At 37.7% G+C, this 25,278-nt stretch overlaps 6 protein-coding genes across 8 annotated transcripts in view; 2 read left to right on the top strand and 4 right to left on the bottom strand.

Moving 5' to 3' along the window:
- Positions 1–1,734: 1,734 nt before the first annotated feature.
- gja12.2 (gap junction protein alpha 12.2) lies at positions 1,735–3,937 on the top strand. Of its 2 annotated transcripts, none has more exons than XM_036582098.1 (2): positions 1,735–1,994; positions 2,558–3,937. In XM_036582098.1, exon 2 carries the CDS (start codon positions 2,568–2,570, stop codon positions 3,306–3,308), a length of 741 nt encoding a protein of 246 aa, XP_036437991.1. In that variant the 5' UTR covers positions 1,735–1,994; positions 2,558–2,567; the 3' UTR covers positions 3,309–3,937. The 2 variants fall into 2 exon arrangements, with proteins under 2 accessions (XP_036437991.1, XP_036437992.1); XM_036582099.1 differs by having other exon boundaries at positions 2,555–3,937.
- Positions 3,938–6,035: 2,098 nt separating this feature from the next.
- gja12.1 (gap junction protein, alpha 12.1) lies at positions 6,036–9,527 on the bottom strand. Its single transcript, XM_036582100.1, is given in 4 exon segments — positions 6,036–6,727; positions 6,730–7,400; positions 8,653–8,727; positions 9,375–9,527. Coding segments are annotated over 2 exon segments (723 nt in total). The 5' UTR covers positions 7,379–7,400; positions 8,653–8,727; positions 9,375–9,527; the 3' UTR covers positions 6,036–6,653.
- A 1,819-nt stretch (positions 9,528–11,346) lies between these two features.
- On the bottom strand, positions 11,347–14,550 carry gja13.2 (gap junction protein alpha 13.2). Of its 2 annotated transcripts, none has more exons than XM_036582095.1 (2): positions 14,389–14,550; positions 11,347–13,608 (listed from the first exon to the last, which is right to left on the bottom strand). In XM_036582095.1, the coding sequence occupies exon 2, from the start codon at positions 13,583–13,585 to the stop codon at positions 12,716–12,718; it is 870 nt and encodes a 289-aa protein (XP_036437988.1). In that variant the 5' UTR covers positions 13,586–13,608; positions 14,389–14,550; the 3' UTR covers positions 11,347–12,715. The 2 variants fall into 2 exon arrangements, with proteins under 2 accessions (XP_036437988.1, XP_036437989.1); XM_036582096.1 differs by having other exon boundaries at positions 14,370–14,548.
- Positions 14,551–16,141: 1,591 nt separating this feature from the next.
- gja11 (gap junction protein, alpha 11) lies at positions 16,142–19,903 on the bottom strand. Its single transcript, XM_036582700.1, has 2 exons — positions 19,723–19,903; positions 16,142–17,044 (listed from the first exon to the last, which is right to left on the bottom strand). The coding sequence occupies exon 2, from the start codon at positions 17,036–17,038 to the stop codon at positions 16,142–16,144; it is 897 nt and encodes a 298-aa protein (XP_036438593.1). The 5' UTR covers positions 17,039–17,044; positions 19,723–19,903.
- Positions 19,904–20,795: 892 nt separating this feature from the next.
- Positions 20,796–23,390, bottom strand: hsdl1 (hydroxysteroid dehydrogenase like 1). The gene is made up of 4 exons (XM_036582094.1): positions 22,951–23,390; positions 22,244–22,689; positions 21,644–21,862; positions 20,796–21,546 (listed from the first exon to the last, which is right to left on the bottom strand). The coding sequence occupies exons 1-4, from the start codon at positions 23,168–23,170 to the stop codon at positions 21,475–21,477; spliced, it is 957 nt and encodes a 318-aa protein (XP_036437987.1). The 5' UTR covers positions 23,171–23,390; the 3' UTR covers positions 20,796–21,474.
- A 1,588-nt stretch (positions 23,391–24,978) lies between these two features.
- tbc1d32 (TBC1 domain family, member 32) overlaps positions 24,979–25,278 on the top strand; it is a 69,898-nt gene continuing 69,598 nt past the window's right edge. Inside the window, exon 1 of the mRNA XM_036582093.1 lies at positions 24,979–25,108. The gene's annotated coding sequence lies outside the window, so the exon portion shown is untranslated. The remainder of the gene's footprint in view (positions 25,109–25,278) is intronic.

The following is a 25,278-nucleotide window of genomic DNA, read 5'->3' as shown; positions in this document are numbered from 1 at the left end:
CTGCCCCCCACTGCCCTTTCAGTAGTTTTGCCACTGGTTGTTATTTATAGAAATGTTTTATAGCCGTGATCTACAGCTGTTGAATCATGCTTTTGAAAATCATCTTATGAAGCCCTGCATGCACTTCTCCATCTTTTTTTTTATTTTAACCCAATTTTCTCCCCGATTTAGTCGTCGCCAATTCCACCCGCTAGTTAGGACTCCCCCAATCACACAATACTATCAACACTAGGAGGGTGAAGGCTAACACTTCCTCCGAGACCTGTGAAACCAGCCACCGCTTCTTTTTGAACTGCCGCTCACGCAACATCAGTCGACAGCCGAAAGCTGTTACGTCAGCTAACAGACGCCTGCGCTGACTAGCATCGTGTTAAGTGATGGGGGGGGGAGAAGGAAGGGCCATCCTACCCACCCAGAGAGAGTGAGAATCCCGGCTACGGATGGCTGTAGCATCACCAGGGATCGAACTCGCGATCTCCTGATGATAGAGCCAACGCTTAGATGATTGCGCCACTTCTCCACTTTGAATGACCTTTTCTCAGGCCAATACTTTATCTGCAAACTGTCATAAATCAATGTCCCAGGCATCAGGCAACATATTTGTAATCATTTCATGTGATAACGTCTGGTCATGTAGCTTTTAGAGGCATTAAATACTTAATAATAATAATCTGGTTCCTATCACCAACATTGTGAGCAATTCTGGCCTAGCAGGTTTCACTAGAATGGAGCCTTTCACATCAAACCATTCTGAATGAATGGTTAAGCTTACATCGTAACCATTGAACAAAACCAGTTAAAATGCTTGTTACCACATGAACTGCATGTAAAATATTGTTTACAGTGTATAACATATGATCAAACATGAGTGGACTGCACTCCTGTGTATTTTAGTTCAGGCCTGTAACTTCTTCATGCAGGCCATCTAGTGGCCATTCCACTAGTGGAATGGACATCAACACAGACATTTTAAAATTAATATAATGAAATAAAATATTTTTCTCCATAACTCTGTTATCAGATTAACTAGGACTCTGTCTCTCTGTGTGTGAAATGTTCTCTGTGTTGAGCTGTTAGTGAGCAATGAGGAGTGAAAGGGGAGGCCTGAGAACCCCGTGCTCTCCACAAAGATGGCCATGCCGATATAAAATGGACAGCACTGCAGCGTCCATGCTGACAAATTGTCTATAACTACCACAACAAAAAATAGCATTTAAACACAATAAAAACACTCTAAAATGTTGACTTGTTTGCTCACCTACAAAGATGAAAATCCAACTTTTTTCCTTATTTTGTAAATCATACCTTCATGATATAGTATATTCTATCAATGTTGCTGAAGTCAAAAAAATATATAATATATAAAAAAATATATAAATAATAATAATAATAATAATAATAATAATAATGCATAATTCAACTGAAGAACCTCCTCCAAAAAAGGTGAAAATCACATTTTACTGTGTAAAGTTTAAATTTCTTTTTGGAAATTCCTTTACATAAACATTACAACAATACAATACACAAAACAATAGTCTTTGTGGCATTGAATTATTTTCTTTTTTATTAAATCTGCATTTCTTAATGGAAGAAGTGTGTCTTATGTGGATGCAGTTTCATTCTGAACAGAGCATGTGTGACTGTAATCGCTGTAGTGGAAGTTGGTGGAAACTGTCGGCAGTGTTCTGGGGACAATACAGCTTTACCAAATCCCCTTTGGTTCCCAGTGAGGAAAGTATGTTGACACTGTAGGTCTGAAAGTGTGTGTAGGGGGATGTGTACGTGCTCTCAGATTGTGTTGCGAAACAAAGATTCTCTGAGCTGAGAGGTTTGTGGGTGGACACTCTGTGACGATGCACCTATAGGGTGAATTTATAAAACTGCCAGCCCAAGAATGATGGAATGAAGCTTGATTCTAGACATTATCTCAAGTCTCGATAATCAATTTTGGATTTACTTCTTCCAATAAAACAATTAAATACTGCAAGTGCAAGGTAAGAAAACTCTACTACTAAGCAGAAGTCCTAGAGTATGAGAATTTTGGCTATTTATGTGGACATTATCTGGGTATCTGTTATTACAATCATCTATCACTGTCAGTCACCACAGAAGCTACAGTATTTAACCATAAGAAGTTTAGTTACTGTTATGTTGCTGTGCAATTTAATCATAACTATGTAATTACATAGCTAGATTTATGTCAAATTTAGAGTATTAACAGGTTTGAATCTGCACTTCTGTTTGGTTCAAAATCAAAAATTGACAGAAACATGGCAAAAACTGTAATAGATGTTCCTCCTTCCCCAACACAAGACCTGACAATAACTTTCCATCCAATTCAAGTCATCATAAAATATGTTTTATAGAATCTGCATTTTCAACAGAATTTCTCAGCTCATGTCAATGAGCTTTGAGTGAGAAACGAAGGATGAAAAATTACAACATCCTTCTATTGTTACTGGTAAAAACTATGACTGCCAGGGTAAAGGGAGTGGTATTGAGCACTTTTTGCACATTTTTGAGTTCCTTTTTTTTCCTCTTCCTTTGTCTTCAGCAGAGTATAAGCCATGGGAGACTGGGGTTTTCTCTCCAAACTACTCGACAAGGTGCAGTCCCACTCCACCAGCATTGGGAAGGTGTGGCTGACTGTGCTTTTAATCTTCAGGATCATGGTTCTTGGAGCTGGAGTAGATAAAGTGTGGGGCGATGAGCAGTCTGGCATGGTGTGCAACATCAACACGCCTGGATGCAAGAACGTGTGCTACGACAAAGCCTTCCCGATTTCCCACACCCGCTTCTGGGTTCTCCAGATCCTTTTCGTGTCCTTACCCACTTTGATCTACCTGGGCTACGTCCTGCACGTCATCCACAAAGAGAACAAAATAAGGCAGAAGCTCCAAAACCAGGCCGAGAAGCGAGGGCTGAAGCTGCCCAAATACACGGATGACAACGGAAAGCTTCGCTATAAAGGAAACCTCTTGTGCGTTTATGTAACTTGCATATTAGTGACCATTTTGTTTGAAGCAGCTTTCATCGTGGGGCAGTACTATTTGTACGGTTTTGTGATGAATCCTCAGCTCAAGTGCAGTACCAATCCATGTCCTAGCCATGGAGTAGAGTGCTTCATGTCCCGTCCCACTGAGAAGACCATCTTCATCATCTTCATGCTGGTGGTGGGCTGCGTGTCTCTAGTTTTGAACATAGCGGAGATATTTTATCTGATTGGTCGAGCTACCATGTACAGAAAGTATCCACCAATTAGTCCAGCTGATGAACATAAATCATTGACCACTGAGAAATTTTGCTGAGATGAGTGCGAAACTGTTCTGGTTTCACACTATTTAAAAAAAGCTTTCTAAAAGGTTTTTTTGATTGGATAGATGGTACTAGGAAGAACCACAGGTGTAGAACATTTGCATTATCTATGTAATATAATTAAAGAACCATGCACCAAAAGTGGTCTTTCTCGCCAAAAAGCCCTTTTTGAAACCATTATTTTTTAGATTCTACTCTATTGTAAATAGTTATATCTGAAGAAGATGTAGATGTTGAAGCACCTCCACATTGAAAGAGTTTATGAGCTCTTTACCATAATGTCATGCACTACTGTTGTTCTTAATGAAAAGAATGGACATTCATGTCTGCTTTCTGTAGCTTCTTTTAATTTTCCATTTTTCTTAGACGAGTATTCATCCACTGAATAAGATCTAAATGCACTTGTATTTCTTGTCTTATCCGCTACTTCAGATGTTTTTGAATGTATAATTGTTCACCAACTATTTTGTATAAATTTTTCTAGATATTTTCTGCTTTTATGAAACTTTTACCAAAGTCATGTCATCACAACCAATTAAAACACAGGTCTATCATCACATCATGGCATCATATGACAGAATGTGTTGTAAAAAAAGAAATACATAGTCATTCTTATTCTGTACTGCCTCCTATAACTCACATCCTGCGTTCTATTTCACTTCCTCATAAGCAATCAATATAGAGGACCATACTGGTCAAATACATTGTGAGAAAATGTGGTGACAAAACCACATTATGTTAAAAGAAAAGAATAAATAGTCATGTTCTCCACCACTAGGAGGTGCCATGTGATCAAGAGCCAACAACATACAGGATTATGGCTCAATCTGTTGATGCAGTGATGCTCCTCACTCTTACAGAAGAGCTGACACCTCTAAAATATATTTTTAAACCCTAATCAATATCTCATTGCTATTTTCTCTGTGATTAAATAACACCTTTTAGATGATATGCAATAGGCTAAGCAGAAGCATCGAAATAAACATCAAATGCACTGATACTTTTGTAAATTTTCCATTTATTTTTAGTCCTTCATGAGTCTTTACAAATGCAGCCACAGATAATGTGCCTATTGTACCACATGTACCTTCTGGAAAGCTGGTAAGACAAGGATGGGGATATGTTCCAATTTTTAGGCCCACCTACCTTATACCACCTTGTACTATACTTATTGGCCATTTTATCAGAAACACCAATCATATCCTTTGTAGGTTTAATTGTAGGCTGTAGCGCATCTGTGGCATCAAAATCTTTCACCCCCTCTCTACACACACCCTGTCTATGTAAACCACCATAGGACCACCTAAGACCAGATATTTTTATATTTTTTGAGTGGTGGACTGTTCTCGACAATGACATGCTAGAAGCATGGTAATGTGTGTGGTGCTGGTACAAGTGAATCAGGAACAGGGCTGATTGCTGGGCTTTATAAACACTATCTACAATATGTTAATTGTCACTCTTATCTAGTCTGCAGCCCACTTGAAATGTACATGTAGACTATTGTCTGGGCTTTCTTTCTGGAGAAAATGTCTTATATTTTATAACACAACATGTGGATAGCTGCAGTACACTGTAACATGGACTCATTAAGCAATATCTTAAAAACAGCCTTTTTTACCTTATTTTTCCACCACACCTTTTGTGTGAAGTCTACAGACGAAATTCACAGTTTTAATGTGACCTAGTTACTGCTGAGATCTTGCTATGGGCAAATATACATAGGCACCAATTTATAGGCCAAGCAGGTCAGTTTAACACATAATGTGAGTTAAGTCAGTGTTGTGTTCACTTAACTTTAGAAACTGAAGTCCATATAAAGTCCCACTGGTCACCAGTCATCTCAGTTGAATACATAATACAGTTTTTCTGACACTAACTAAGTGTAAAGTTTGCCATTTCTGTGTTAATAATAACACATGAGGCCATTAAAAGTTCATAATATGCTTTATTAGACAATGGAATTAATAAAGACATAGTCCCCTATAAAAATGAAATGAGCAACTATTCAAAGTTTGGAAGCACTTCTCATAATAGTAATCGTTTACTAACAACTTATACATTGCAGATTTAAATACTTTAAACTAAACAACAAAAGATGCTTTTAAGTGTTCTAATTGTTTGGCAATAACAAGAAATATTCAAGGTTAAATAATATTCTCCAATTATCTGTTTCTATGATTATTTGTCAAGTCATCGGCCTCAAGATGTGATTGTCACTTGTGAAATACAAGACATTATGGATATCAACTTTTAACTTCACACAGTCATTTAAGAATCAGCTACTGCTCTGTTCATCATTCTGGACACATATGATTTCTTTTTCATGTGATTCTGTCTGCCCCATAGTGGTTTTATAATTGAAAACTTTGATTCCAACCTTGTGAACAGTAGCATAAACCACTACATGTCAATATATTTTAACATGTAAATATATATTTTCCTGTCCAAAGAAAAAGAAGTATCTCCAAAATAGTAACTTCTTAACTTTAAATGTATGTTAATGTGAAGATGATTAATTCTAAGTGATTTTGGTCCATTCATCCTGAAATCTCCACAGGACAAGCTGCCATGTTGAATATATATATATAATATTGTATAATATTGAATATATATATATAATAATGTAAAATGGAGATACATGTTTTTCTTTGGACAGCGACGATCTATTGCAATATAGTTTCAATTATTCTCAATATATATTTTTTTTGGGGTCTAATATTCTGGATATTAGTTACAAATAAAATCATTCTCAACCACTTTCATAACTTAAAGTCAAGTTTCAATCACTTAACACCCCCTCCTGAAAAAAAACAACAAAAACAGGATAAAAGATGACAAAAATTCTCCTTATTTCATCCTTTCATCTTGCATACTGTGCATGTTTCTGAAACAATTACAAAGTCTTGAGAACTACAACTGTGTATCATGTCCTTGAATGTAAACATGAATTTCTGCTCCTGAAGTACAGCAGACATTTCAGCAAAGAAAGTCTAAACACCAGACTACTTAAAACATGTCAACACTATCATTTAATTGAACATTAATGCAATACTTCAATAGATGTTGTTCAACATAATCTTTATCTGCTGCATCTGTACAATGCAGTTAATTACCACAGATAATAGTTTGTGTTTGTCTGTACTTATAAAGGAAGAGGAAGCTTGTTGACCCAAAAATACTTGCGGTTCAAGGCAAAGCGTATTTATTACTACAGATGAGGCAGATAGAGATCAGCTCAAAAATGCCTATGTATTCCTTTAAATACATGCTGATATAGTTAACTGACTGAGTCCAGGTTGACACTCTTTTTGTTCTTTTAGGCTTTGCTGCTTTCTTCAGTTCCAGGAAGGTACAAGTGTCTTTGCTTTAAACTCATCTTTGCATGATGCTTCTTTGACCTGTAGCCAATCAGGTAGAAAATCTCGATTACGTTCAGCAGCAGGGACACGCACGACACAATCAGCATGAAGATGATGAAGACCGTCTTCTCCGTAGGCCGAGACATAAAGCACTCTACAGTGTATGGACACGGGTATCGGGTGCATTCGATTTTAGGCACCATCATGAAACCATACAGGTAGTACTGACCAGCTATGAAGGCTGCCTCGAGCAAGATCTTGACCACCACACTGGTCATGTAGCTAGCCAACAGCTCGCCTTTGATATCGATTTTACCCTTGTCGTCAGTGTATTTGGGTAGTTTGACTCCTTGATGTTCGGCTTGGCTTTTCAGATGCTCCCTCAGCTTCCTCTCCTTTTGGATGACGTGCAGAACGTGCCCGAGATACATAAGTGTCGGCGTTGCCACGAAGATGATCTGGAGAGTCCAGAAGCGAATGTGGGATATCGGGAAAGCGCGGTCATAGCACACGTTTGTACAACCTGGCTGTTTGGTGTTGCAAACCATTTTGGACTGTTCGTCTCCCCACACTTTTTCAGCACCGGCTCCAAGAACCATGATTCTGAAGACGAAAAGAACGGTCATCCACACCTTCCCAATGACCGTGGAGTGGGACTGCACTTTGTCCAGGAGCTTTGAGAGAAAGCCCCATTCCCCCATTTTTGTGTCTGTAGTGGCTTATCTGAGGGAAAAAGTGGATATAAGATTTGACTGCAATACCAACTTCTTAAATTAACATTAAAAAAGGCCCGAAAAGGTTCTTTGAGCAATGCCATAGAACAACAGTTCTGAAACCGGTCAGGACCACCAGACGGGTCAGATTTCCACTCCAACAAAACCTATAACACATTAGGGATATAGCAAGAATGTGGACTGCCTCAGGGTCCATAAGGACCAGATTGACAGCCTCTGCCAAAGAAAACCACTTTTGGTTTTGGTTCTCCACAGAACCATGTTGAAAAAGAGGTTTGTGAATGTTAAGGGTTTTCAGCGTTCTTCCTAGAACATTTACATTATGTAGAGGTTCTTTAAACTTTAAAAGCATTCTTCACACTCACACATCTCATTCACAAAAATGGTTCTCTAAGGAACCATACATTGAAAGGTTATTTATGGAACCAAATGTGGTTCTTCTAAGGAAATGGTTCCCAACCCACTTTTGTCTTTTGGTTCCCCAAAGAACCATGTTGAAAAAGAGGTTTGTGAATGTGAAGAACCTTTTTTTAGGGTTTTTCCCAGAACCTTTGCATTGTGTAGAGGTTCTTTAAACTTTAAAATCATTCCTCACACTTACACATCTCATATACAAAAATGGTTCTCTAAGGAACCACCCACTGAAAGGTTATATATGGAGTCAAACGTGGTTCTTCTAAGGAAATCATCAGAGCACCCCAAAGGGTGCGTTTTAACTTGAAACGCACAGGTATGAAGAAAAAATATGGACAGAGTGGCCCTGAGGTCCATTTTGAGAGCCTCTGCAACAGAAAACCAGTTTTGTCTTTTGGCTCCACAAAGAACCACGTTGACAAAGAGGTTTGTGAATGTAAAGAACCTTTTTTAAGGTTTTTCAGGGTTCTTCCTATAACCTTTACATTGTGTGGAGGCTCTTTAAACTTGAAAAGCATTCCTCACACTCACACACCTTATTTACAAAAATGGTTATCTAAGGAACCACCCACTGAAAGGTTATTTACAGAACCAAATGTGGTCCTTCTAAAGAAATGGTTCCCAACCCAGTCATCAGAGCCCACCAAATGATCCAACTTAACTTCAACACATAGATGTAAAGGAAAAATGTGGACTGTCTAGGGGCCCTGAGGTCCGTGTTGGGAACCACTGTTCTAAGACATTGACACAAAGAATCCTTTCTGGCGGCTTTATTTTTCAGAGTATAGTGTTGAAATTCTCTTCAAATATGCTACAACAATAAATACCTAAGAGGCCTCTGCTGATTAGGTCTGAAATCTGCTTTTAAAAGAAGAGTCCAAAGTCCAGTTTCAATGTACAACCTGCGGAGAGAAAACACAGACAACTGCTGTCACTAACACGAACCTTAAATGATTGCTAGTTCAAATATTGCATTTTATTTCTATAACTTCATGTGCTGAATGGTTAACTGAATTTTGTTAGTTTATGGTCAACCTCAGACCGTACGCAAAAGTAATCTATAAGTAATACATAGTCCTTACAATAATTTGAGTAAATGATCCATCCTCTGGTGCATGATTCATTCACATTTATTCACATCAAAGTTATTCATATAATACCATGAGTTATTCATACCATCTTTTCTACAAGAGTAAAATCTACATATTGATGAAGAATTTATCAAATTTTATATCTTTAGCTGAACACTATTGGAGCAGATACTGATTGTGTCAAATAACGTGAGATAAGAAAGTAAGTAGTAATTCAGATGTTACCATATGCCGGAGATCCCAGTATACAAATGGAAGAACATGAACCAGCACTCAATTGTAAAAGTAATGAAAATGATAAGAATGAACCGTAAAGCTCTTCTGTCACTTTTAGCTCCATTACTGAACAACTTTTCTTTCATACCTTAATGATATATTAAAAAGAAAACAGTATGGCTTAAACACTAGTTAAAAAACAAAAATGAAAGTAATGAAAAAAGATATAACTATTTACTTACCTAGGAAGGCGCTAAGGCTGGAATGCTAAACGAATGGAAACGAACGATAAAGTGCCATGTACTGGGCGCCTACACTGAACTTTAGTTTCCTTGGAGTTTCGCAATAAGCTTGTCACGTTGCTCTCCACCAAAAATGATAAGTCACCTGTGTGGCTGAAATGGAGAAAGTCAGGTAGAATGGTGAAAAATCAATCATTAATCATAGGACGTGGTCTGCCACATGTCAAACAAGACAGAATGTCTTTTGAACTTTTAGTGATTAGAAGCACTGCTGGATCTCACACTTTATACCCAGTAAAATATACCAATAAAGCACCTCACCTGGAGTATTAGTCGTTTTCTAATTGCTCCCTGACACTTAAACCCATACGTAAAGGTTTATGATATATTTGCTTAGGACAATTCTTAATGCCTAGATCATGGTTGTCCAAAGTTGGCCCTTGAGGACATCTGAGTGGGCCAGCTGGAAAGGTACCTTAATCCCACCCCTCACTCAATGAGAGAACATATTTTTATGCCACATATCACTTATTACAGTCAAATGCAAAACTTTGAACATGACATGTTGACATGTTCTTCACAGAGAACAAAGTTAAATATGGCATTTTCTGCACAATTTGTAGTTAACATACGAGTTTAACATGTTAAAAAATATATTAGATAAAAAGAAACATAAATTATAAAAGGTGCCATAACTTTTGCACAGGCCACTTTTTATGTGATTTTCCAGTGAGCAAATAAACAGTAATTGTGCATTAAAATGTGCAGGAGTGTGATCTCTGTAGAGGAGGTGTTCACTTATTTTCACTTAGAAAATCAAGAAAATCAACATAACATAATTTGACTAAAACTATTACACATGACCATCTATTCTCTCTTTTCCTTTTTAAATTCAAAATCACATTTCTTTGAAATATTTTAGTAGCAAAGTATAGTGTATGTTATGAAAAACACTGGTTTGAAACCTACCTACCTTCTTTGGTTACAAGTATGTTCTTTTGTTATTTTTGGCCCAAAAAGTTTATGCAACCCTGGCCTGAACGTTGTTTTCTACATTAAGAGGCAAATTTGCGCTTGTGTTTACAAACACTACAGTAATAAAAACAAACTGTTGATCTTTAAACGAGTTATTGGATGAGCACCTGACCCAGCGTCTTGTGTCTGTGTATTTTTGAAACTGTAATGGTGGGAGGGACAAAGTGCTGCTTTGAAATGCTTGAATGTGGATTGGCTGTGGATATTTATGATACACATAGTACTGTATGAATGGCTCATGCAGCCATTAAAATTAGTTAAAACTTTTATCTGGTGTGTTTTTCTACTAAAAAAAAATGATACAATTTAAGAATAACTACAAACAAACATAAATACAGTAGAGCATAATAAGAATCCTCTGTTTACAGTTAGTTTTTAGCAAGTTGGTTAAAAGGATGCAGGTTTGGTTCCTGACTTCTCGCTTCTCTCCAGGCATCACATCAATTTAATAAATCAGCACCTGATTGAAGTTAATCGTGGTTTGATAAGAGAAACTAGATATTGGATGTTACCCTGTAACATACCTGCCAACTTAATCCTAATAGAAATATGGAGGTAGGTTATAGACCATCTGTAGAATTTGATGAAAAACATGTACATTGTTCCTCTAGATTTAACGTTACATTTTCGGAGGAATGTTCTGAATGGTCAGCTGAATTTTGTTAGTTTATGGTCAACCTTAGACTGTCCACAAAAGTAATCTATTGGTAATACATAACACTTACAAGAATTTGAGCAAATGTTTCATCCAATGATGCATGATTTAGTCATATCCTGTAAAGTTATTCATATAATACCATGAGTTATTCATACTGTCTTTGCTAAAAGAGAAAAATCTACACATTGATGAAGAATTTATCAAATAGCATGAGGTTTTTTTGTAATATCACTTAAAATGCATTTGAACTTTATTATAAAGCAGACATTTCACAGCTGATTACAATGTTTTAAAAGGCTTTATTCAGATGAAGAGATCATACACTACAGTCTTATATGTGAGCAACATTCATACTAAAGAATACTGAAATACTTTGGAGCCAACAAATACTTCTCTATAAGTTATGTTCCAGCGAATACACACAGTAGCTAAAAAAGACAAATAAAGGTAACAAAGACTCACCAATACACGTGCCGCTATAATAATGCATAAATTACCACAATGCATAAAACATGATTCATGAACAAACAATAAAACACTATTTCAAATCAAATTCTTTTCTAGACATATGTCTGTATCATACAGCACTAGCAGATTAATGTATGATAGTCTATTGTTCTATTAAACGTCATAAACAGTGAGTTCCACACCAAGCACTATTTTATCAGTTCTGAAAAACATATAATCTGAGTTACATCTCTCTAACAAAACCATTCTTCACTATAATTGACTGAAAGTCAAAGTGTCCAGTTTGCCTTAATCCCAGTTTGAATTCTGCCTGCCATCAATTACTCAAGTTTCTACAGAGCTGAAGAATCCTTGTTAGTCCATCTCTCGTTCACAGCAGCCCATTTGGCCTTTTCTCTTCTTAAATGTTTCTGGATGGAGTCAAAATCTGGTGATTTTTCTCAAAAGACCTCTGAAATATGTGCTGTAAAAATGTGAAGTCAGGTCAACTTAATACAAAGTAGTTTCTTGGCTTGAATTAACTTAACTTAGTTAAGTTCTCCTAACTAACTTCTCCTGGACCCTATTGTATTTGAACCACACATGTAAAAATAACGTTTTCTCAGAAAAGTCATAGTCGCATGCAAATGTCTAAGTATCCCCAGTCAAATGACATTTTGTGGATATTATAAGTGTAAGAATTTAACACAATCTCTACAGAGAACACACTTCTGTGGCATTTTTCTGCAAATTTAGTTTACATATTATGAAATAAACATGAAACTTTTGCACAGGTTTTATTTTTTACAGTATGTTACATTCAGCAAACAAGCAGTAACTGTGGTCACGCTTTGTTCGGATGGTCCCCTATAGATGATCTACAGATACTTATTAACAAACCTTCTGGTGATAGTTGATTATCAGCAGCATTAAGGTTAGGGTTAGGTCTAGGAGTAGGTGTAGGTTTTGTCTTGAGGTTGGAGTTAGGGTTTGTGGTAGATTTAATAGAATCTTTCACACACAACTTCAAGTTCAGTTTCATTTAATAGGTATTTAGTTGAAGGTTAGTTAAAGATAGACTGAGCATCTACAAAGCATCTACAGTGGACGGGTTAATTAGTGTGTACTCTGTAGGGGATGTCTACTTATTTTCATTTCAACAAAACATGAAGTTTGACCAGGAGCAAATTTGTCACTAAATCTAATGGTCCTGTAACAGATGTTTGTCCTCCTTTGCTCCGTCCAGGCTCACAGAGACACTCTGTCCACTCTCATACTGCATGTTCAGCTTGTTTTGCTTCAGAGGATCCTCAGCCCCCAGTCTGTTCTGCCACGAAGTGGACAGGGTGGCTGGGTTTTCGGCCGACGTGGTGTTGAGCACGCGTCGCTTTCCAGAACGACATCTAACCCTGGTGCAAATCAAGTAGAAAACCTCTATGATGTTCAGCAGTAGAGACACACAGGCCACCACCAGCATGAAGATGATGAAGATGGTCTTCTCCGTGGGACGAGACATGAAGCACTCTACGGTGTAGGGGCATGGATTTTTAGAGCAAGCAAACTCAGGGATCATGACGAAGCCGTACAAATAATACTGTCCCACAATGAAAGCCAGCTCTAAGATGATCTTAAAGAAAAGCTGGGTGAGATAGCTTCCTAGAAGGTTCCCCCTGATCCTGACGTGGCCCTTGTCATCTGTGTATTTGGGCATCTTGAGCATTTTGTTGTCGCGCTGTCTTTTTATCTTCTCTCGCAGCTTGTTCTCTTTGTGGATGACAAGGAACGCGTGGCCCAGGTAGACCAGGGTTGGCGTGGAAACGAAGATGATCTGCATGACCCAGAAGCGAATGTGGGAGATGGGAAACTTCCAGTCATAGCACACATTCTCGCAACCAGGTTGCATCGTATTGCAGACCAAATTCGATTGCTCATCACCCCATACGCTCTCCGCTCCTGCTCCCAGGACGAGGATCCTGAAGATGAAGAGGACGCTCATCCATATCTTGCCAATGACAGTAGAGTGGGACTGCACCTTGTCCAGTAAAGTTGAGAGAAAGCCCCAATCTCCCATTCTCGTTGGTGCTCAGGGTTGATCTAGAAGAGAGACGGAAAGATTTATTCCACTAAAATATCTAGTAGAAGGTTCTGGTTTCACCCATAAGAACATCTAAAGGTCATTAGAATGAAAGATAAAGCTCAGAATAGAAACGTTTCCTTCTTTTATTCCATGAACTGTTTATTTGCTAAATAGTCAGCTAATATATCCGCTCAAATGTACATGTGTATGGTTTGTATTTTATATGACTTCAATGAATTTCAATGAAGGCAAATACTCTGTAATTAACCCCAAATTTCCTAAGTCATTTCTAAGAAAATACAACTTACTTTCATCTTGAACTTAGAAATCAAAAATTCATAACAGCTTCATATTAACAAAAAAATCATCAGATTCTTGTAATGATTTCAACTCTAAGAAGTCATAAATTCATGAAAATTAATCAATCATCACATCAAACTACTAATAAGTGAACATCTTTTCAGATACATACAGCTTCTAGTGTTTATTGCTATAAATGATTGTGTGAATCTGACAAAATGTTTAGCATTTCAGAGTAAATGAACATAAAACTGTGGTTGGCAGCATGTAACTCCTATAGAATTCCCACTATACAACAATATAACTGAATGATAATCATCTGTTATGATACACATATTAATAAGTAGACATTACAGTCTGTTACTTGTATTACTGCAATATTTCTATTCAAATTCTCTAAACAGATTTATGTACAAATAAAGATCATTACACTCATTAAATCTATAAACACAAAGCAATTTTTCAGCAGTAAACCCACAATGTGTTTTCTTACTCACCGCCACCACAAAGATCTATCCTTCCTTATGAAAACTGTTCCAGAAACCAAGTGATAGCTAACTGTGGTTGAACCTTGAGTTTTTGGCCTTCAGAGGTTGTGCAATAAATTTTTCAAAGTGGCAAACTGTCACGTTGTCTGAAGATCAGCAAATGGCACCGGGTCCAGTTTAGCGCACATACTCTTGGAGTGGTGAGCTGTATTAATGATTGACAGATCAGAACGTGAACCATGCTCTTTACGATGATCCATTCTCCACTCCTTCACAACCCCACAAGTTTTGTAGTCCATGAAAAAAGGAAACATTTGATCCAAAGACAGAAAACCAATAAACCTATTTAAAAAAAAGGGTACTGTGCAAAAGTCAGAGATCATTTAGTTTCCAGTCAAAACAGATACTGAACACAAGTTATTGATTTTTCAGGAGATCTGTCTGAGGAGATTAGATAGAAGATGATCCACTTGCACAGCAGAAAATAAGTGCAAAAAAAAAAAATATTTGAAGCTATAGATAAAATGGGACCTGGTACCACCAAAACTTCCCCATCAGCACTTAAAGCTTTCATCTTCGAGAGAGAGGAGAAAATCATGCTCCACTCTTGCTTCAGATCTGAAAACATCCACAGCTTTTTCTGTCCATCCTTCCACTGTGAGAAGACAAATCAATGCTACGCTGCAAAAAATGGCATCTTGTCAAGTGAAATGATCTTAAATCTAGTCGATATATCTAATATTTTCCATTTTGAGATGGTTGTGCAGTTATTATAAGATTATCTAGAAGTGTCTATTTCTAGTCATTTTTTACTTCTTTTAAGTAATTTGATCAAGTAAAGTTATCTCACTATACTGGCAGACAATTTTATGGTTTCAAGCACATTTCTTAAAACAGGCAAAACTATCTGCCAATATAGTGAGATAGTTTCACTTAATAAAATTACTTAAAACAAGTAAAGAATGTCTGGAAATAAGGTTAATAATCTTAAACTAAGCTTACAACAATCTCAGCAGGAGAAATATTAGATTTATTGATTATATTTAGGATTGTACCTGACAAAATACCATTTCTAGCATTGCATGAGTCTGAAATGATGTGTAGCTGTCAAGAAGCCCTTACTGAGTAAAGGAAATAGATCAAACTTCTAACAACCAACTTCTATGACTGAACTTCAGAGGTGTGTAAAAATATTCCTGCAAATTAATTTGAAAAACTGAAATATTTGATATTAGATGTAGTTGTTGTTTCTGTGTAATTTTTTGTTAAATGTATGTTTCCTGCCTTTTTCCTGATGATGGAAAAATGAATAGCTTGCATTTAGTGTCTGTTTTTCCTGGAAATTAAATAAATGAACAGCATTCTCTGAGTTTGCACAGTACAGTCTTTTTAGCTTCTGTTCATTATTATTCTTGACTGACTGACTGAATGAATGAATGAATTAATGAATGAATGAATGAATGAATGAATGAATTCTTTTTACAACAAACTGTATTCAACACTCAGAAGTTTATTCAGACATTCACTAGTGGAAAACATTTCAACCATGTACAAAATCACCACAAACCCTAAGAGCAGTCTCCACAAAACAATCACAGCAAAAATTTCCATATTTATGTTAACATCACTTCAAATGGAAGACAAGACTTGAAGCATGTGCCATGGCTGCTCAAACATGGTTTAGGCCAGATGCACCTCTCAATTCCATGGTTATTTGCACAAATTGGCCTTGTGAATGGCTGTGTTTACAGAGACTTGGTGCTCAGATATGAACCTCTTCCATATCATTGGTGTTATGGTCTTCTAAAACCATGTTCTTGGCTAACTCGTTGCCAAGCTCATTTTTCTGAAGGCCGACCCCATGTTTCATCCAGTTCTGGATCACTTGATCTTTTTCATCAACATTTTTCTTGGTCATAACAGAGGTCACAGGGGTCACAGTGTAGTCCTTTTGCCGGTTTAGACACTCATTGACCTTTTTGACACACAGATAGAACACCTCGATGAGGTTCAACAGCAATGACACACAGGCTACAACCAGCATGAACCAAATGAAGACATTTTTCTCAGTCGGCCTCGATAGGAAACAGTCCACCTTGTGTGGACAGGGGAAACGACTGCAGACATATTGGGCCTGAAGAGTGAAACCAAACAAGTAATACTGGCCCAGAATAAAACCAACCTCAAGCACTATCTTGCATAGCAAATTCAAGATATAACTTCTTAGGAGCCGGCCTTGAATGTTGACCTTGCCCTTGTCATTGCTGTACTTGGGCAGTTTGTAGCCTTTTTTGAGAAATGTGCTGGCCTGATCATTCTGGGCCTTCTTCATGGCTTCTCTCATGTCCTTCTCCTCATGGATGACATGCAGGACATGGCCCAGGTAGATCAACGTTGGAGTGGACACTGAGATGATCTGCAGCACCCAGAAGCGCAAGTGTGAGATTGGGAACGCATGGTCATAGCAAACGTTCTCACAGCCCGGCTGCTGGGTGTTGCAGATGAAATCGGATTGTTCATCACCCCACACTTTTTCAGCACCGGCTCCAAGGACAAGGATCCTAAAGACGAACAGCACGGTCAGCCAGATTTTTCCAACCACTGTGGAGTGTTTCTGCACCTTGTCCAACAGCCGCCCAAGGATGTCCCACTCTCCCATCTTCAGCTATTAAAAGGAAAAACATGAAATGGGAGTTTATTACAGAAATTGAAATGCAAGGAAATATCAGGGCTACAAAAATCTCAAATCTAGTAAATATATTTAAGATTTCTCCATATGAAATTGCTGTAAGAAAGGTTTTTACTTGTTTTAAGTAATTTTATCTACTAAAATTGTCTTATTCCACTGACAGATTTGGTTGTTTCAAGCATTATTTCTCAATGCAAGTAAAAGTATCTGCCAATAACACACCCTCACTACATAAAATGACTTAAGCAAAAAAAATCAAGAACCTGCTTTAAAAATTTTATTTGTACAGCAATCTCATAAGCAGACACAGTAGGTACACTATATGGACATAAGTTTTGGGACACCTACACATTACACCTACAGGAGCTTTAATGACATCTCATTCTAAATCCATCAGCATTAATATGGAGTTGGTTCCCCCTTTACAGCTGTAATAGCTTCCACTCTTCTGGGAAGCTTTCTACAAGATCTTGGAGTGTGTCTGTGGGAATTTTTGCCCGTTCATCCGGAAGAGCATTTGTGAGGTCAGACACTGATGTTGGACCTGGCTTGCAATCTCCATTCTAATTCATCCCAAAGGTGTTTGATGGGGTTGAGGTCAGGGCTCTGTGCAGGCCAGCCAAGTTGTTCTACACCAAACTCACCCAGCCATGCCTGTATGGACCTTGTGCATTGGGGCACAGTCATGCTGGAACAGAAAAGGGTCTTCCCCAAACTGTTCCCACAAAGTTGGAAGCATACAAATGTCTTGGTATGCTGAAGCATTAAGATTTCCCTTCTGAAACTAAGATGCCTAGACCAACCCCTGAAAAACAACCCCATAGCATTATCCCTCCTCCACCAAACTTTACAGTTGGCACAATGCAGTCAGGCAGGTAGCGTTTTTGCCAAACTCAGACTGTCCATGACACTGCCAGATAGAAAAGCGTGATTCATCACTCCACAGAATATGTTTCCGCTGCTCCAGTAGAAGCAGTATAAATACATAATGTTTAATATTTAACTAATAATAATTCATTTTTTTTAAGAAACACTCTTTAACATTATTTATACTCATTCATATAATTTATATTAATAATAATAGTAGTAGAAGTAGTAGTAGTACCTGCTAAATGTGAGTAAAGTTTTGGCAAAGAAGAGCAGTTAATTCTGCATTTTCAGAGCATTTGTTTGATAATTCCTTTAATTTACTAATTCTGATATGCTACCTATACCACTATGTCAGTAATGAATCCACAAACGCAGATTTAACTATCTATTGGGCTAAATTACCATAATAACTAAGTCAGGTCAAGCTAAGTTACACCCATGCCTGCTCAATGTGCAGCAGTCATGCTGTGTCAGGTTTTTACTTGAACATTTCTTCTAGTATGCACTGCTCTATCTTGGCTTTTAACAACACATGCATCAGCCTAAGCTGAATGCAACCAGGTGTTTACATCTATGTAGTGTAAAGCCCTCCCAGAATACAGGGGAGGAAAGTGATAATAAACTCCCTATTAATAACATTGTAGAAGTATATATTGGAAGAGCAGGTGTCTAAAACTCTTGGACATGAAATGTACTTTTTCATTGAATATGATGGTGAACAAGTCACATTATAATAAAAGAATAAAATCGAATATAGTTATTATCAACACTACCAGTTGAAGGGTAAATGTATAGTTATGCTGCAAGCGAATTGGCCTATCAGAGAGAATAAGCTGTGCTTATTGATAAGGACTGAGCAAGGTCTTCAGTGATAGCTTCTCTAGTCTGGTGGGAATCAAGGCTTTGACCTTGTTTAAAAACAACACTAACGCAGTTCCTGAAGGAAGATGAGGAATCAGTGCACCCCCCCCAACCCTCCACTAAGGCACCTATGCTGAGCTACTCTAAACAGAAAAGTAGTTAAAAAGATGTGAATTTACATTAAAAATGGGCAAAATGGATTTGAGGATTTTGAGAACTACACTCAAAAAGGGTTCTATATAGTTCTAAAAAAAGATATAAAAACAGAGGAGCTCTATTGGTGCTATTTAGAACCATGTTATTAAGGTTCTTAAAAGAAGCATACACCATGGGTTCTCCCTTAAAAAGAAGAACCATTTAACCAGTTAAAGAACCATTCAAGCATTCAAACAGATCTTTGAGTTTTTAGGGTTCGATACAACCATTGTTTTCAATTAAGAAGAGCCCCTTTTTAGGGGGTACGACATAGGCTTACCATAAACTACTAGCTCATTGACTCTTCCTTCTTATCATTTTCATAACCATGCAGCATACATTCTATTTGATTTTGTCCATAAAATATGTTATTTATTTACTTAACTTACTATAAAGCTTAGTAGCTTACAGGTATTATAAATCATTTCATAAACAAGGCAAATTCATATTATATTGAAATTATTAAAATTAAAATGACAAAGTAAATTTCAGGAAGATCATCTGTATCAATACTACAGCACATAATCACCAAACTCTGCAAACACCGCCAACATCACTGCAAACAGACGGACAAAAATCTTTAACAGACATTCTAGCTAAGAAATGCTAATATTTAATAATAACTTTGAATCACATTGTCCAGTCCTGTGCACATATGACAGCAGAAGCAGACATATAACTTCAACCCAACAAATTACTTCATGTACATTCCATGTACTTCCACTTACCGAATAAGAGAGGAAACAGAGACAGGTCCAGGCACTCGGTGAAGACGGGACAGATTTAAAGCCCAAGCAAATCTCGTCTGACCCTTTCCCTTCTTACTGTGGAGGCTCCATCTAAACCAAAACACTACCACACTCACATTATCACAGAGATAATGTCCCTATTCAGTTTGGAGTCATGTTATCACACTTACACGAGGCCTTGCAAAAAGTTTCTGAAGTTATGGAGATTTACGGCAATATAATTTAGAAATGTGACACAAGGCTTGATATGTTGACCATTTATTTAGCCTTTTAAAGTCTGCAAAAAAACACAGAAAAGGCAGGCCTTCCATGTCATGTCACGATCTACTGTACATACATACAGTATGACACAGAAGTCAGAGACCAACCTTCATTTATTTAATTTCCAGTCACAACAGCCATAAAGTACAATTTATTAATTCCAGTAGGTATTTCTGAGAAGATTACATATATGACTGTCCACTTGCATAAGAAAGAGGAAATCAAAACAAAGGAGAAACAAAGAAGCTGCTGATGTTCTCAGAACAATGGACTAACCTCCCCTTAAGTCCACACCTTAACATCACTGAATGTGTTTGGGATAACCTGGATCTAAGAAGAGAAAATGTAACCAACTTCTAAGACTGAAATTTGGAGGTGTGAAAAAAAATCCTGCAGGTTTTTTGAAAGTGAGTCTCCAGAAAAGAATACAAGCTGTAATGAATGTAAAGGGTGGACACATTAAATATTGAACAAATAATTATGTTTAGTTGTTCAGGATTCTGTGTATTTTATTGTATTAAATATAGTTTTTGCTTTTGTCCTGAAACCGAAAAATGAATAACTTGTACGTAATAGCCTTTTTGACTTGACATTAAATAAATGAATGACTTTTGCACAGTACTACATACAGTCAGCTCCATAATTAGTGCTGTCCTTGTCCTTGTGGTTAGTTAGATCTCACACTGGGGTTTAGTTTTCTTAGACTAAATGCACTTGCCATAACCATGGAGCTAACTGTATAAAATTTCTATTTGTATAATATGATTTGTAAAAAGATTCATACACAGAAATATGTAATACAAGGAGTATTTATTGTTTAGAATGGCAAAATAATGTTGGAATAACCAACCACTATATACACATCACCAGAGCAGGAAAAAAGCACCACAGTATAAACAGTACATTCACTACACCACAAGTACTGATGTATTAGTCAGTTGTTTACAACACAACTGTATTTCTCTGTTCAACAAGTCAAAAAAGTGCCATAAAACACTATAATGGTCCAACAATAATTGATGAGTTAACTGTATGTGATCATGTATTTGCACTGAGAGAATTCTGAAGAAACTGAAGGAGTGCAGCCTCTGTATTTTACAAGGACAAGATGAGGTGATCACTTACTATAGAGTAGTAAGCAAAAGTCTGGGCATCCTGGTCAAATGACATTTTACATTCTTCCAGTATATGTATTTTGTACATACAAATTGTGCACTACAATGAGCCTTATTATGAAAAGGGCCTTATTTGGGTATGCATGTGTTAATTTGTTCTCATTTAGAGAATTAATGAAACGTAATTTGACCAGGGTGTTCAAACTTTTGCATATGACTGTATTTGCACTCTATAAAGCACTGCGTCATAACATTTGTTTTAAATATAGTTCACCTCACATCAGTGGGCATTTGTCAAGGCTTACAACCATCTTGCATATCACTGAATCCAGTCTGTAAATGTTTCTCCATTCGTTTAGGCCGCCCTGCACAACACTCGAGACCCCAGCAACCACATCCACTCCGGCATGCACTGCACGAGTCGAAACTAGAGGGAACATGACACAAACAAGCATAGCAACAAGCTCAGAAGATTTTCAATCTATAATTTAAAATCAGGAAGACTTGGTTCCCCTGTAGCTCACCTGTATTGTATGGGGCCAGTATCCCGTAGTTCTATGGGAGATGCCGAGAGTGGACAGAGCGTGCCTTGCATACACCTGTGGCTGAGGAACCAACCAGCCAGCACCAGCACTGTCCTCTTCTTCTTGAGAAGCAACTCTGTAGGGAACCAAACTCTGCACGAAGACCCCCTGAGGACCATACTCGTAGTGCAGGGCACGGCTGAAGTGGTCAAGGAAAGCCTAGGGAAGCAGAGGATAATGTAGAACACAAGTGAATGTCAAATAACCTCTTAAACCTTGAGGATCTAAAATTTGGTCCACGCTTCAATTTTTCACTCTTACAAATAACTTACACTTTACCATACTAGTTATTATTTTTAGTTATTGAGGCTCCTGTGTAATTTTCTGTCAAATAGATAATTTCTGTGTTTTTTTTTCCATCATGCTGAAAAATGAATAACTTACATGCATAATTAAGGGTGGTCTCTGACTTTGCACAGCACTGTAATTCATATTAATTACTGAATAAAGTCTTGAGTTTCATAATGAAATAATAAGCCTAAGGTTCAAGAAGTTAACAGCGCAATTAGGCTGAACACTACAAATGATATGATCTCTGACCGTGCATGCGGAGAGGGTGGCCTTCCTTGGAGTGGGTCTGGAACATCCTCCACAAGAAATATTAACCACAGCCCCTCTTTGTCTCTCCGCCATGCTGGGCAGAGCCAGACGGGTCACCAGAGTGGCTGCAGCGATACTGTTGTTTATGATGTTCCACATTTTGCTCTCGGACAAGTCGGCAAAGTCTGGACAGACTTCCAGGGAGGAATCCAGACAGTTTATGACAAAGCCTATGTCCTTGTCTCCAATGGCATCTTTGATGGGTTTACAGGCCGTGGGACCCCGACTAAAATCTGCCTCGATTAAAATAGTCTCCACTCCATGGGCCTCTGAAACAGACCTGGCAGTATCACTTATACTCCTGACATTAGGGCTGATTAGGATGATGCTCACACCATGTCTGGCCAGCTCCTCAGCATATGCTTTAGCTATGGCCACTGATGCACCTGCATGGAAGGAAAATAGTATGTATACATTTACAGCTCAGATTATATCCTTATTGCACGACTTTCAGAGTGAAGCAATGTTGCCCAGCAGAACAAACTTAAAAAAGATGGTTCTTCAAGGGTTCTTTAGGAAAGGCAATGGTTCTATTTGTATGTGGTTCTATATAAAAACTTATGGTTCTAAATAGAGCCATTGCTTTTACTGAAGTACCCTTGAAAAAACATCTTTTGTGCAGATTAAGTCACTCAATATAAACTCACCATTAATAACAGCCCATTTTCCATACTGGTGGACCAGATCTCTGGGGTACACGAGCCGGGGGATGAAGTGGAGCCTTATCAGGCTGTAACAGTCCCGCATGAGAACAACAGCTTTACTCGCTGTGTAAAAAGCTCCCACTAATGCTAGAGTTTCTACATAACAGTTGCAGGATCTGGCGATTTCTCTGTATAGGAGGTGGAAGCTATCAACAGCAGCCATGGAGGGGAGATCAGATCAGCAGCCTGTTTTAAAGCTAACTAAAGAAACGTAGCTAAAATCGAGCGCACAGGCTTACAGGTGAAACTGTCCGTATGTAACAGTCACTTTCTTTCAGCGACAGATTTGCAGGTATGTGGTTAAATCGGTTTACTTTGCTGAATGATCCAGACTCTTCTTTCTCTTCTTTCAGCTTTGACAGCCTGAACACAAACACAGGGCAAGTCACGTGACTCCTTTCCGCGACTCTTTTAAAGGGGCCGCTGCCCTTTTTCATAATTTAGTTAGCGTTTATTATGTTCGTGCCTTTGTGTTATTTTGTTGAAATGTGCACTAATTTTATATTTGCTATTAATTACATTCAGAGATGTTATAAAGGAGGAGACATGTCCCTCAACGGTTTAAATATGAGTGTGAAAGCTCCAACGCTCAACATGGCGTCTATTTACTAGGAAAGTCCCGCCCCTCAATGAAATGAGCCAATCAGCTTGCCGTTTAAGCCACACGCGGGGAAAGATCTGCGCAAGCGCAGTAGCCAGAACAAGCTGAAAAAACGTGTTTTTTGTATTTGAACCAAACGCGATAAACTGTTTATGCTAGTTTGGTCAGATGTTGTCAGTGATTTAAATATGTATTTGAAACACTGATATGGCTTTTGGTTTTGGTTTTTAATCTCTCCATTCAAAGAAATAGGAGCGTGGGATTCATTAAAGCTTTCCTAAGAAAAAAACCTAAGAAGGATCTTAACTCAAACATTAAGAAGTTCGTAAGCATGTACCTAAGTACAGTTCTTGTAAAAAAAAAAAATTGTCATTGTTTTCATATGTAGGCTGTAGGTTATGTTGTCACAAACCTTAGGTTTCATGTAGACTATGAATATCATTACAGATTTCTGCTGTTTTTGGTTTATTTTAACAGTTATCTTTGGTAGCACTCATTAGAACATAGCGTTTAAGAGGTTTACCCAGTCAGTTCATACAGTCTAAGACAAGTGTGAGACTTTCGTAAGAGTAAGAAAATATTTTAAAATATTTTTTTTTCCAAAAAAAAACATGTTCTTACAATAATTATGAGTTGTGAAAAAAAATGAAGAAAACTCTTAAGAGAGTTGTTAAAGAATAATAACTCCTTTCTTAAATATATGGCTAAAAAAGAAGGCACTTTTAAGAAGGTTTTCTTCCTTAAGACACTTTCATGAATGCAGCCACAGGTCTTGCATGAGTGTACATAACTGGTGTTACCAAGATGACCCTCAAGTGGACAGACTATCCCATAAAGACTTTGGTACATGACTGAGATTGAAAATGGCTTTTCACCTTTTATTCCAAACTACTCGCATTTCAGTACAAAGACATTAAGTGTTTTTGATCATTCTAGTGACCTTGGCATTGATCTCTTTATTACTGTTATTCTTATGTCCAAATTGTTAGCCAACAGATGTAAATAGAGTGAGATGACCCGCCTTTGTCTCCTTCAATGCTGAATTTCATCATTAAGTTGCTTTGCATTCTTCTTGTAACAAATTAGCACTGAAATTGCTGAATGTACTCTGCAGTGTGAAACGCTGAATAGCGACTTGGTGGACTAAATCCTGAGATGCATCTGACTGGATCAGTGTACAATGAGATTGCTAGTAATATTTTTGTACGTTATTTATGCCCATGGTATGTGTGTTACTTTCTTTAAATGATTGCTGACCCTTGTTTGTATTATGTGTTGATGCATTAATTTAAAAACACTGCTACATTGCAGGCGGCCTGACCCATCCGTGGCTCTGATTGGCTGGCTTACTGTTTCCATAGTGACGCCGGATGTGTGGGAACAGGCGCACAGTCACCAGTTGAACCGATTAGCTTGTTCAAACTCACCTCTTTTCAGCTCACTTTGAGTCGTTTTGTGGGATTTTTTCACAGCTTTCCGGATGCAATGACGTTTTGCCAGGTATCTAGGTTAACGTCTTTCCAAACTATGCGTGTTTATTAGCCTAGCCACAGCTTGTCAGCGAATCCGGTTAGCTTAGACTAAGATGAAGTCAGCTTCCCATTCGAATTTCCCCGTTCCACCTTAAATGGTGCAGCAGTTACATTCCGGCGCCCGAGAACTGTAAGGAA

The sequence above is a fragment of the Colossoma macropomum genome, unplaced genomic scaffold (genome assembly GCF_904425465.1).
Source record: "Colossoma macropomum unplaced genomic scaffold, Colossoma_macropomum, whole genome shotgun sequence".
Lineage (NCBI taxonomy): Eukaryota > Metazoa > Chordata > Actinopteri > Characiformes > Serrasalmidae > Colossoma > Colossoma macropomum.
Note: the sequence above shows the minus strand (reverse complement) of the source record. Positions and strands in the feature narration are given on the sequence as shown.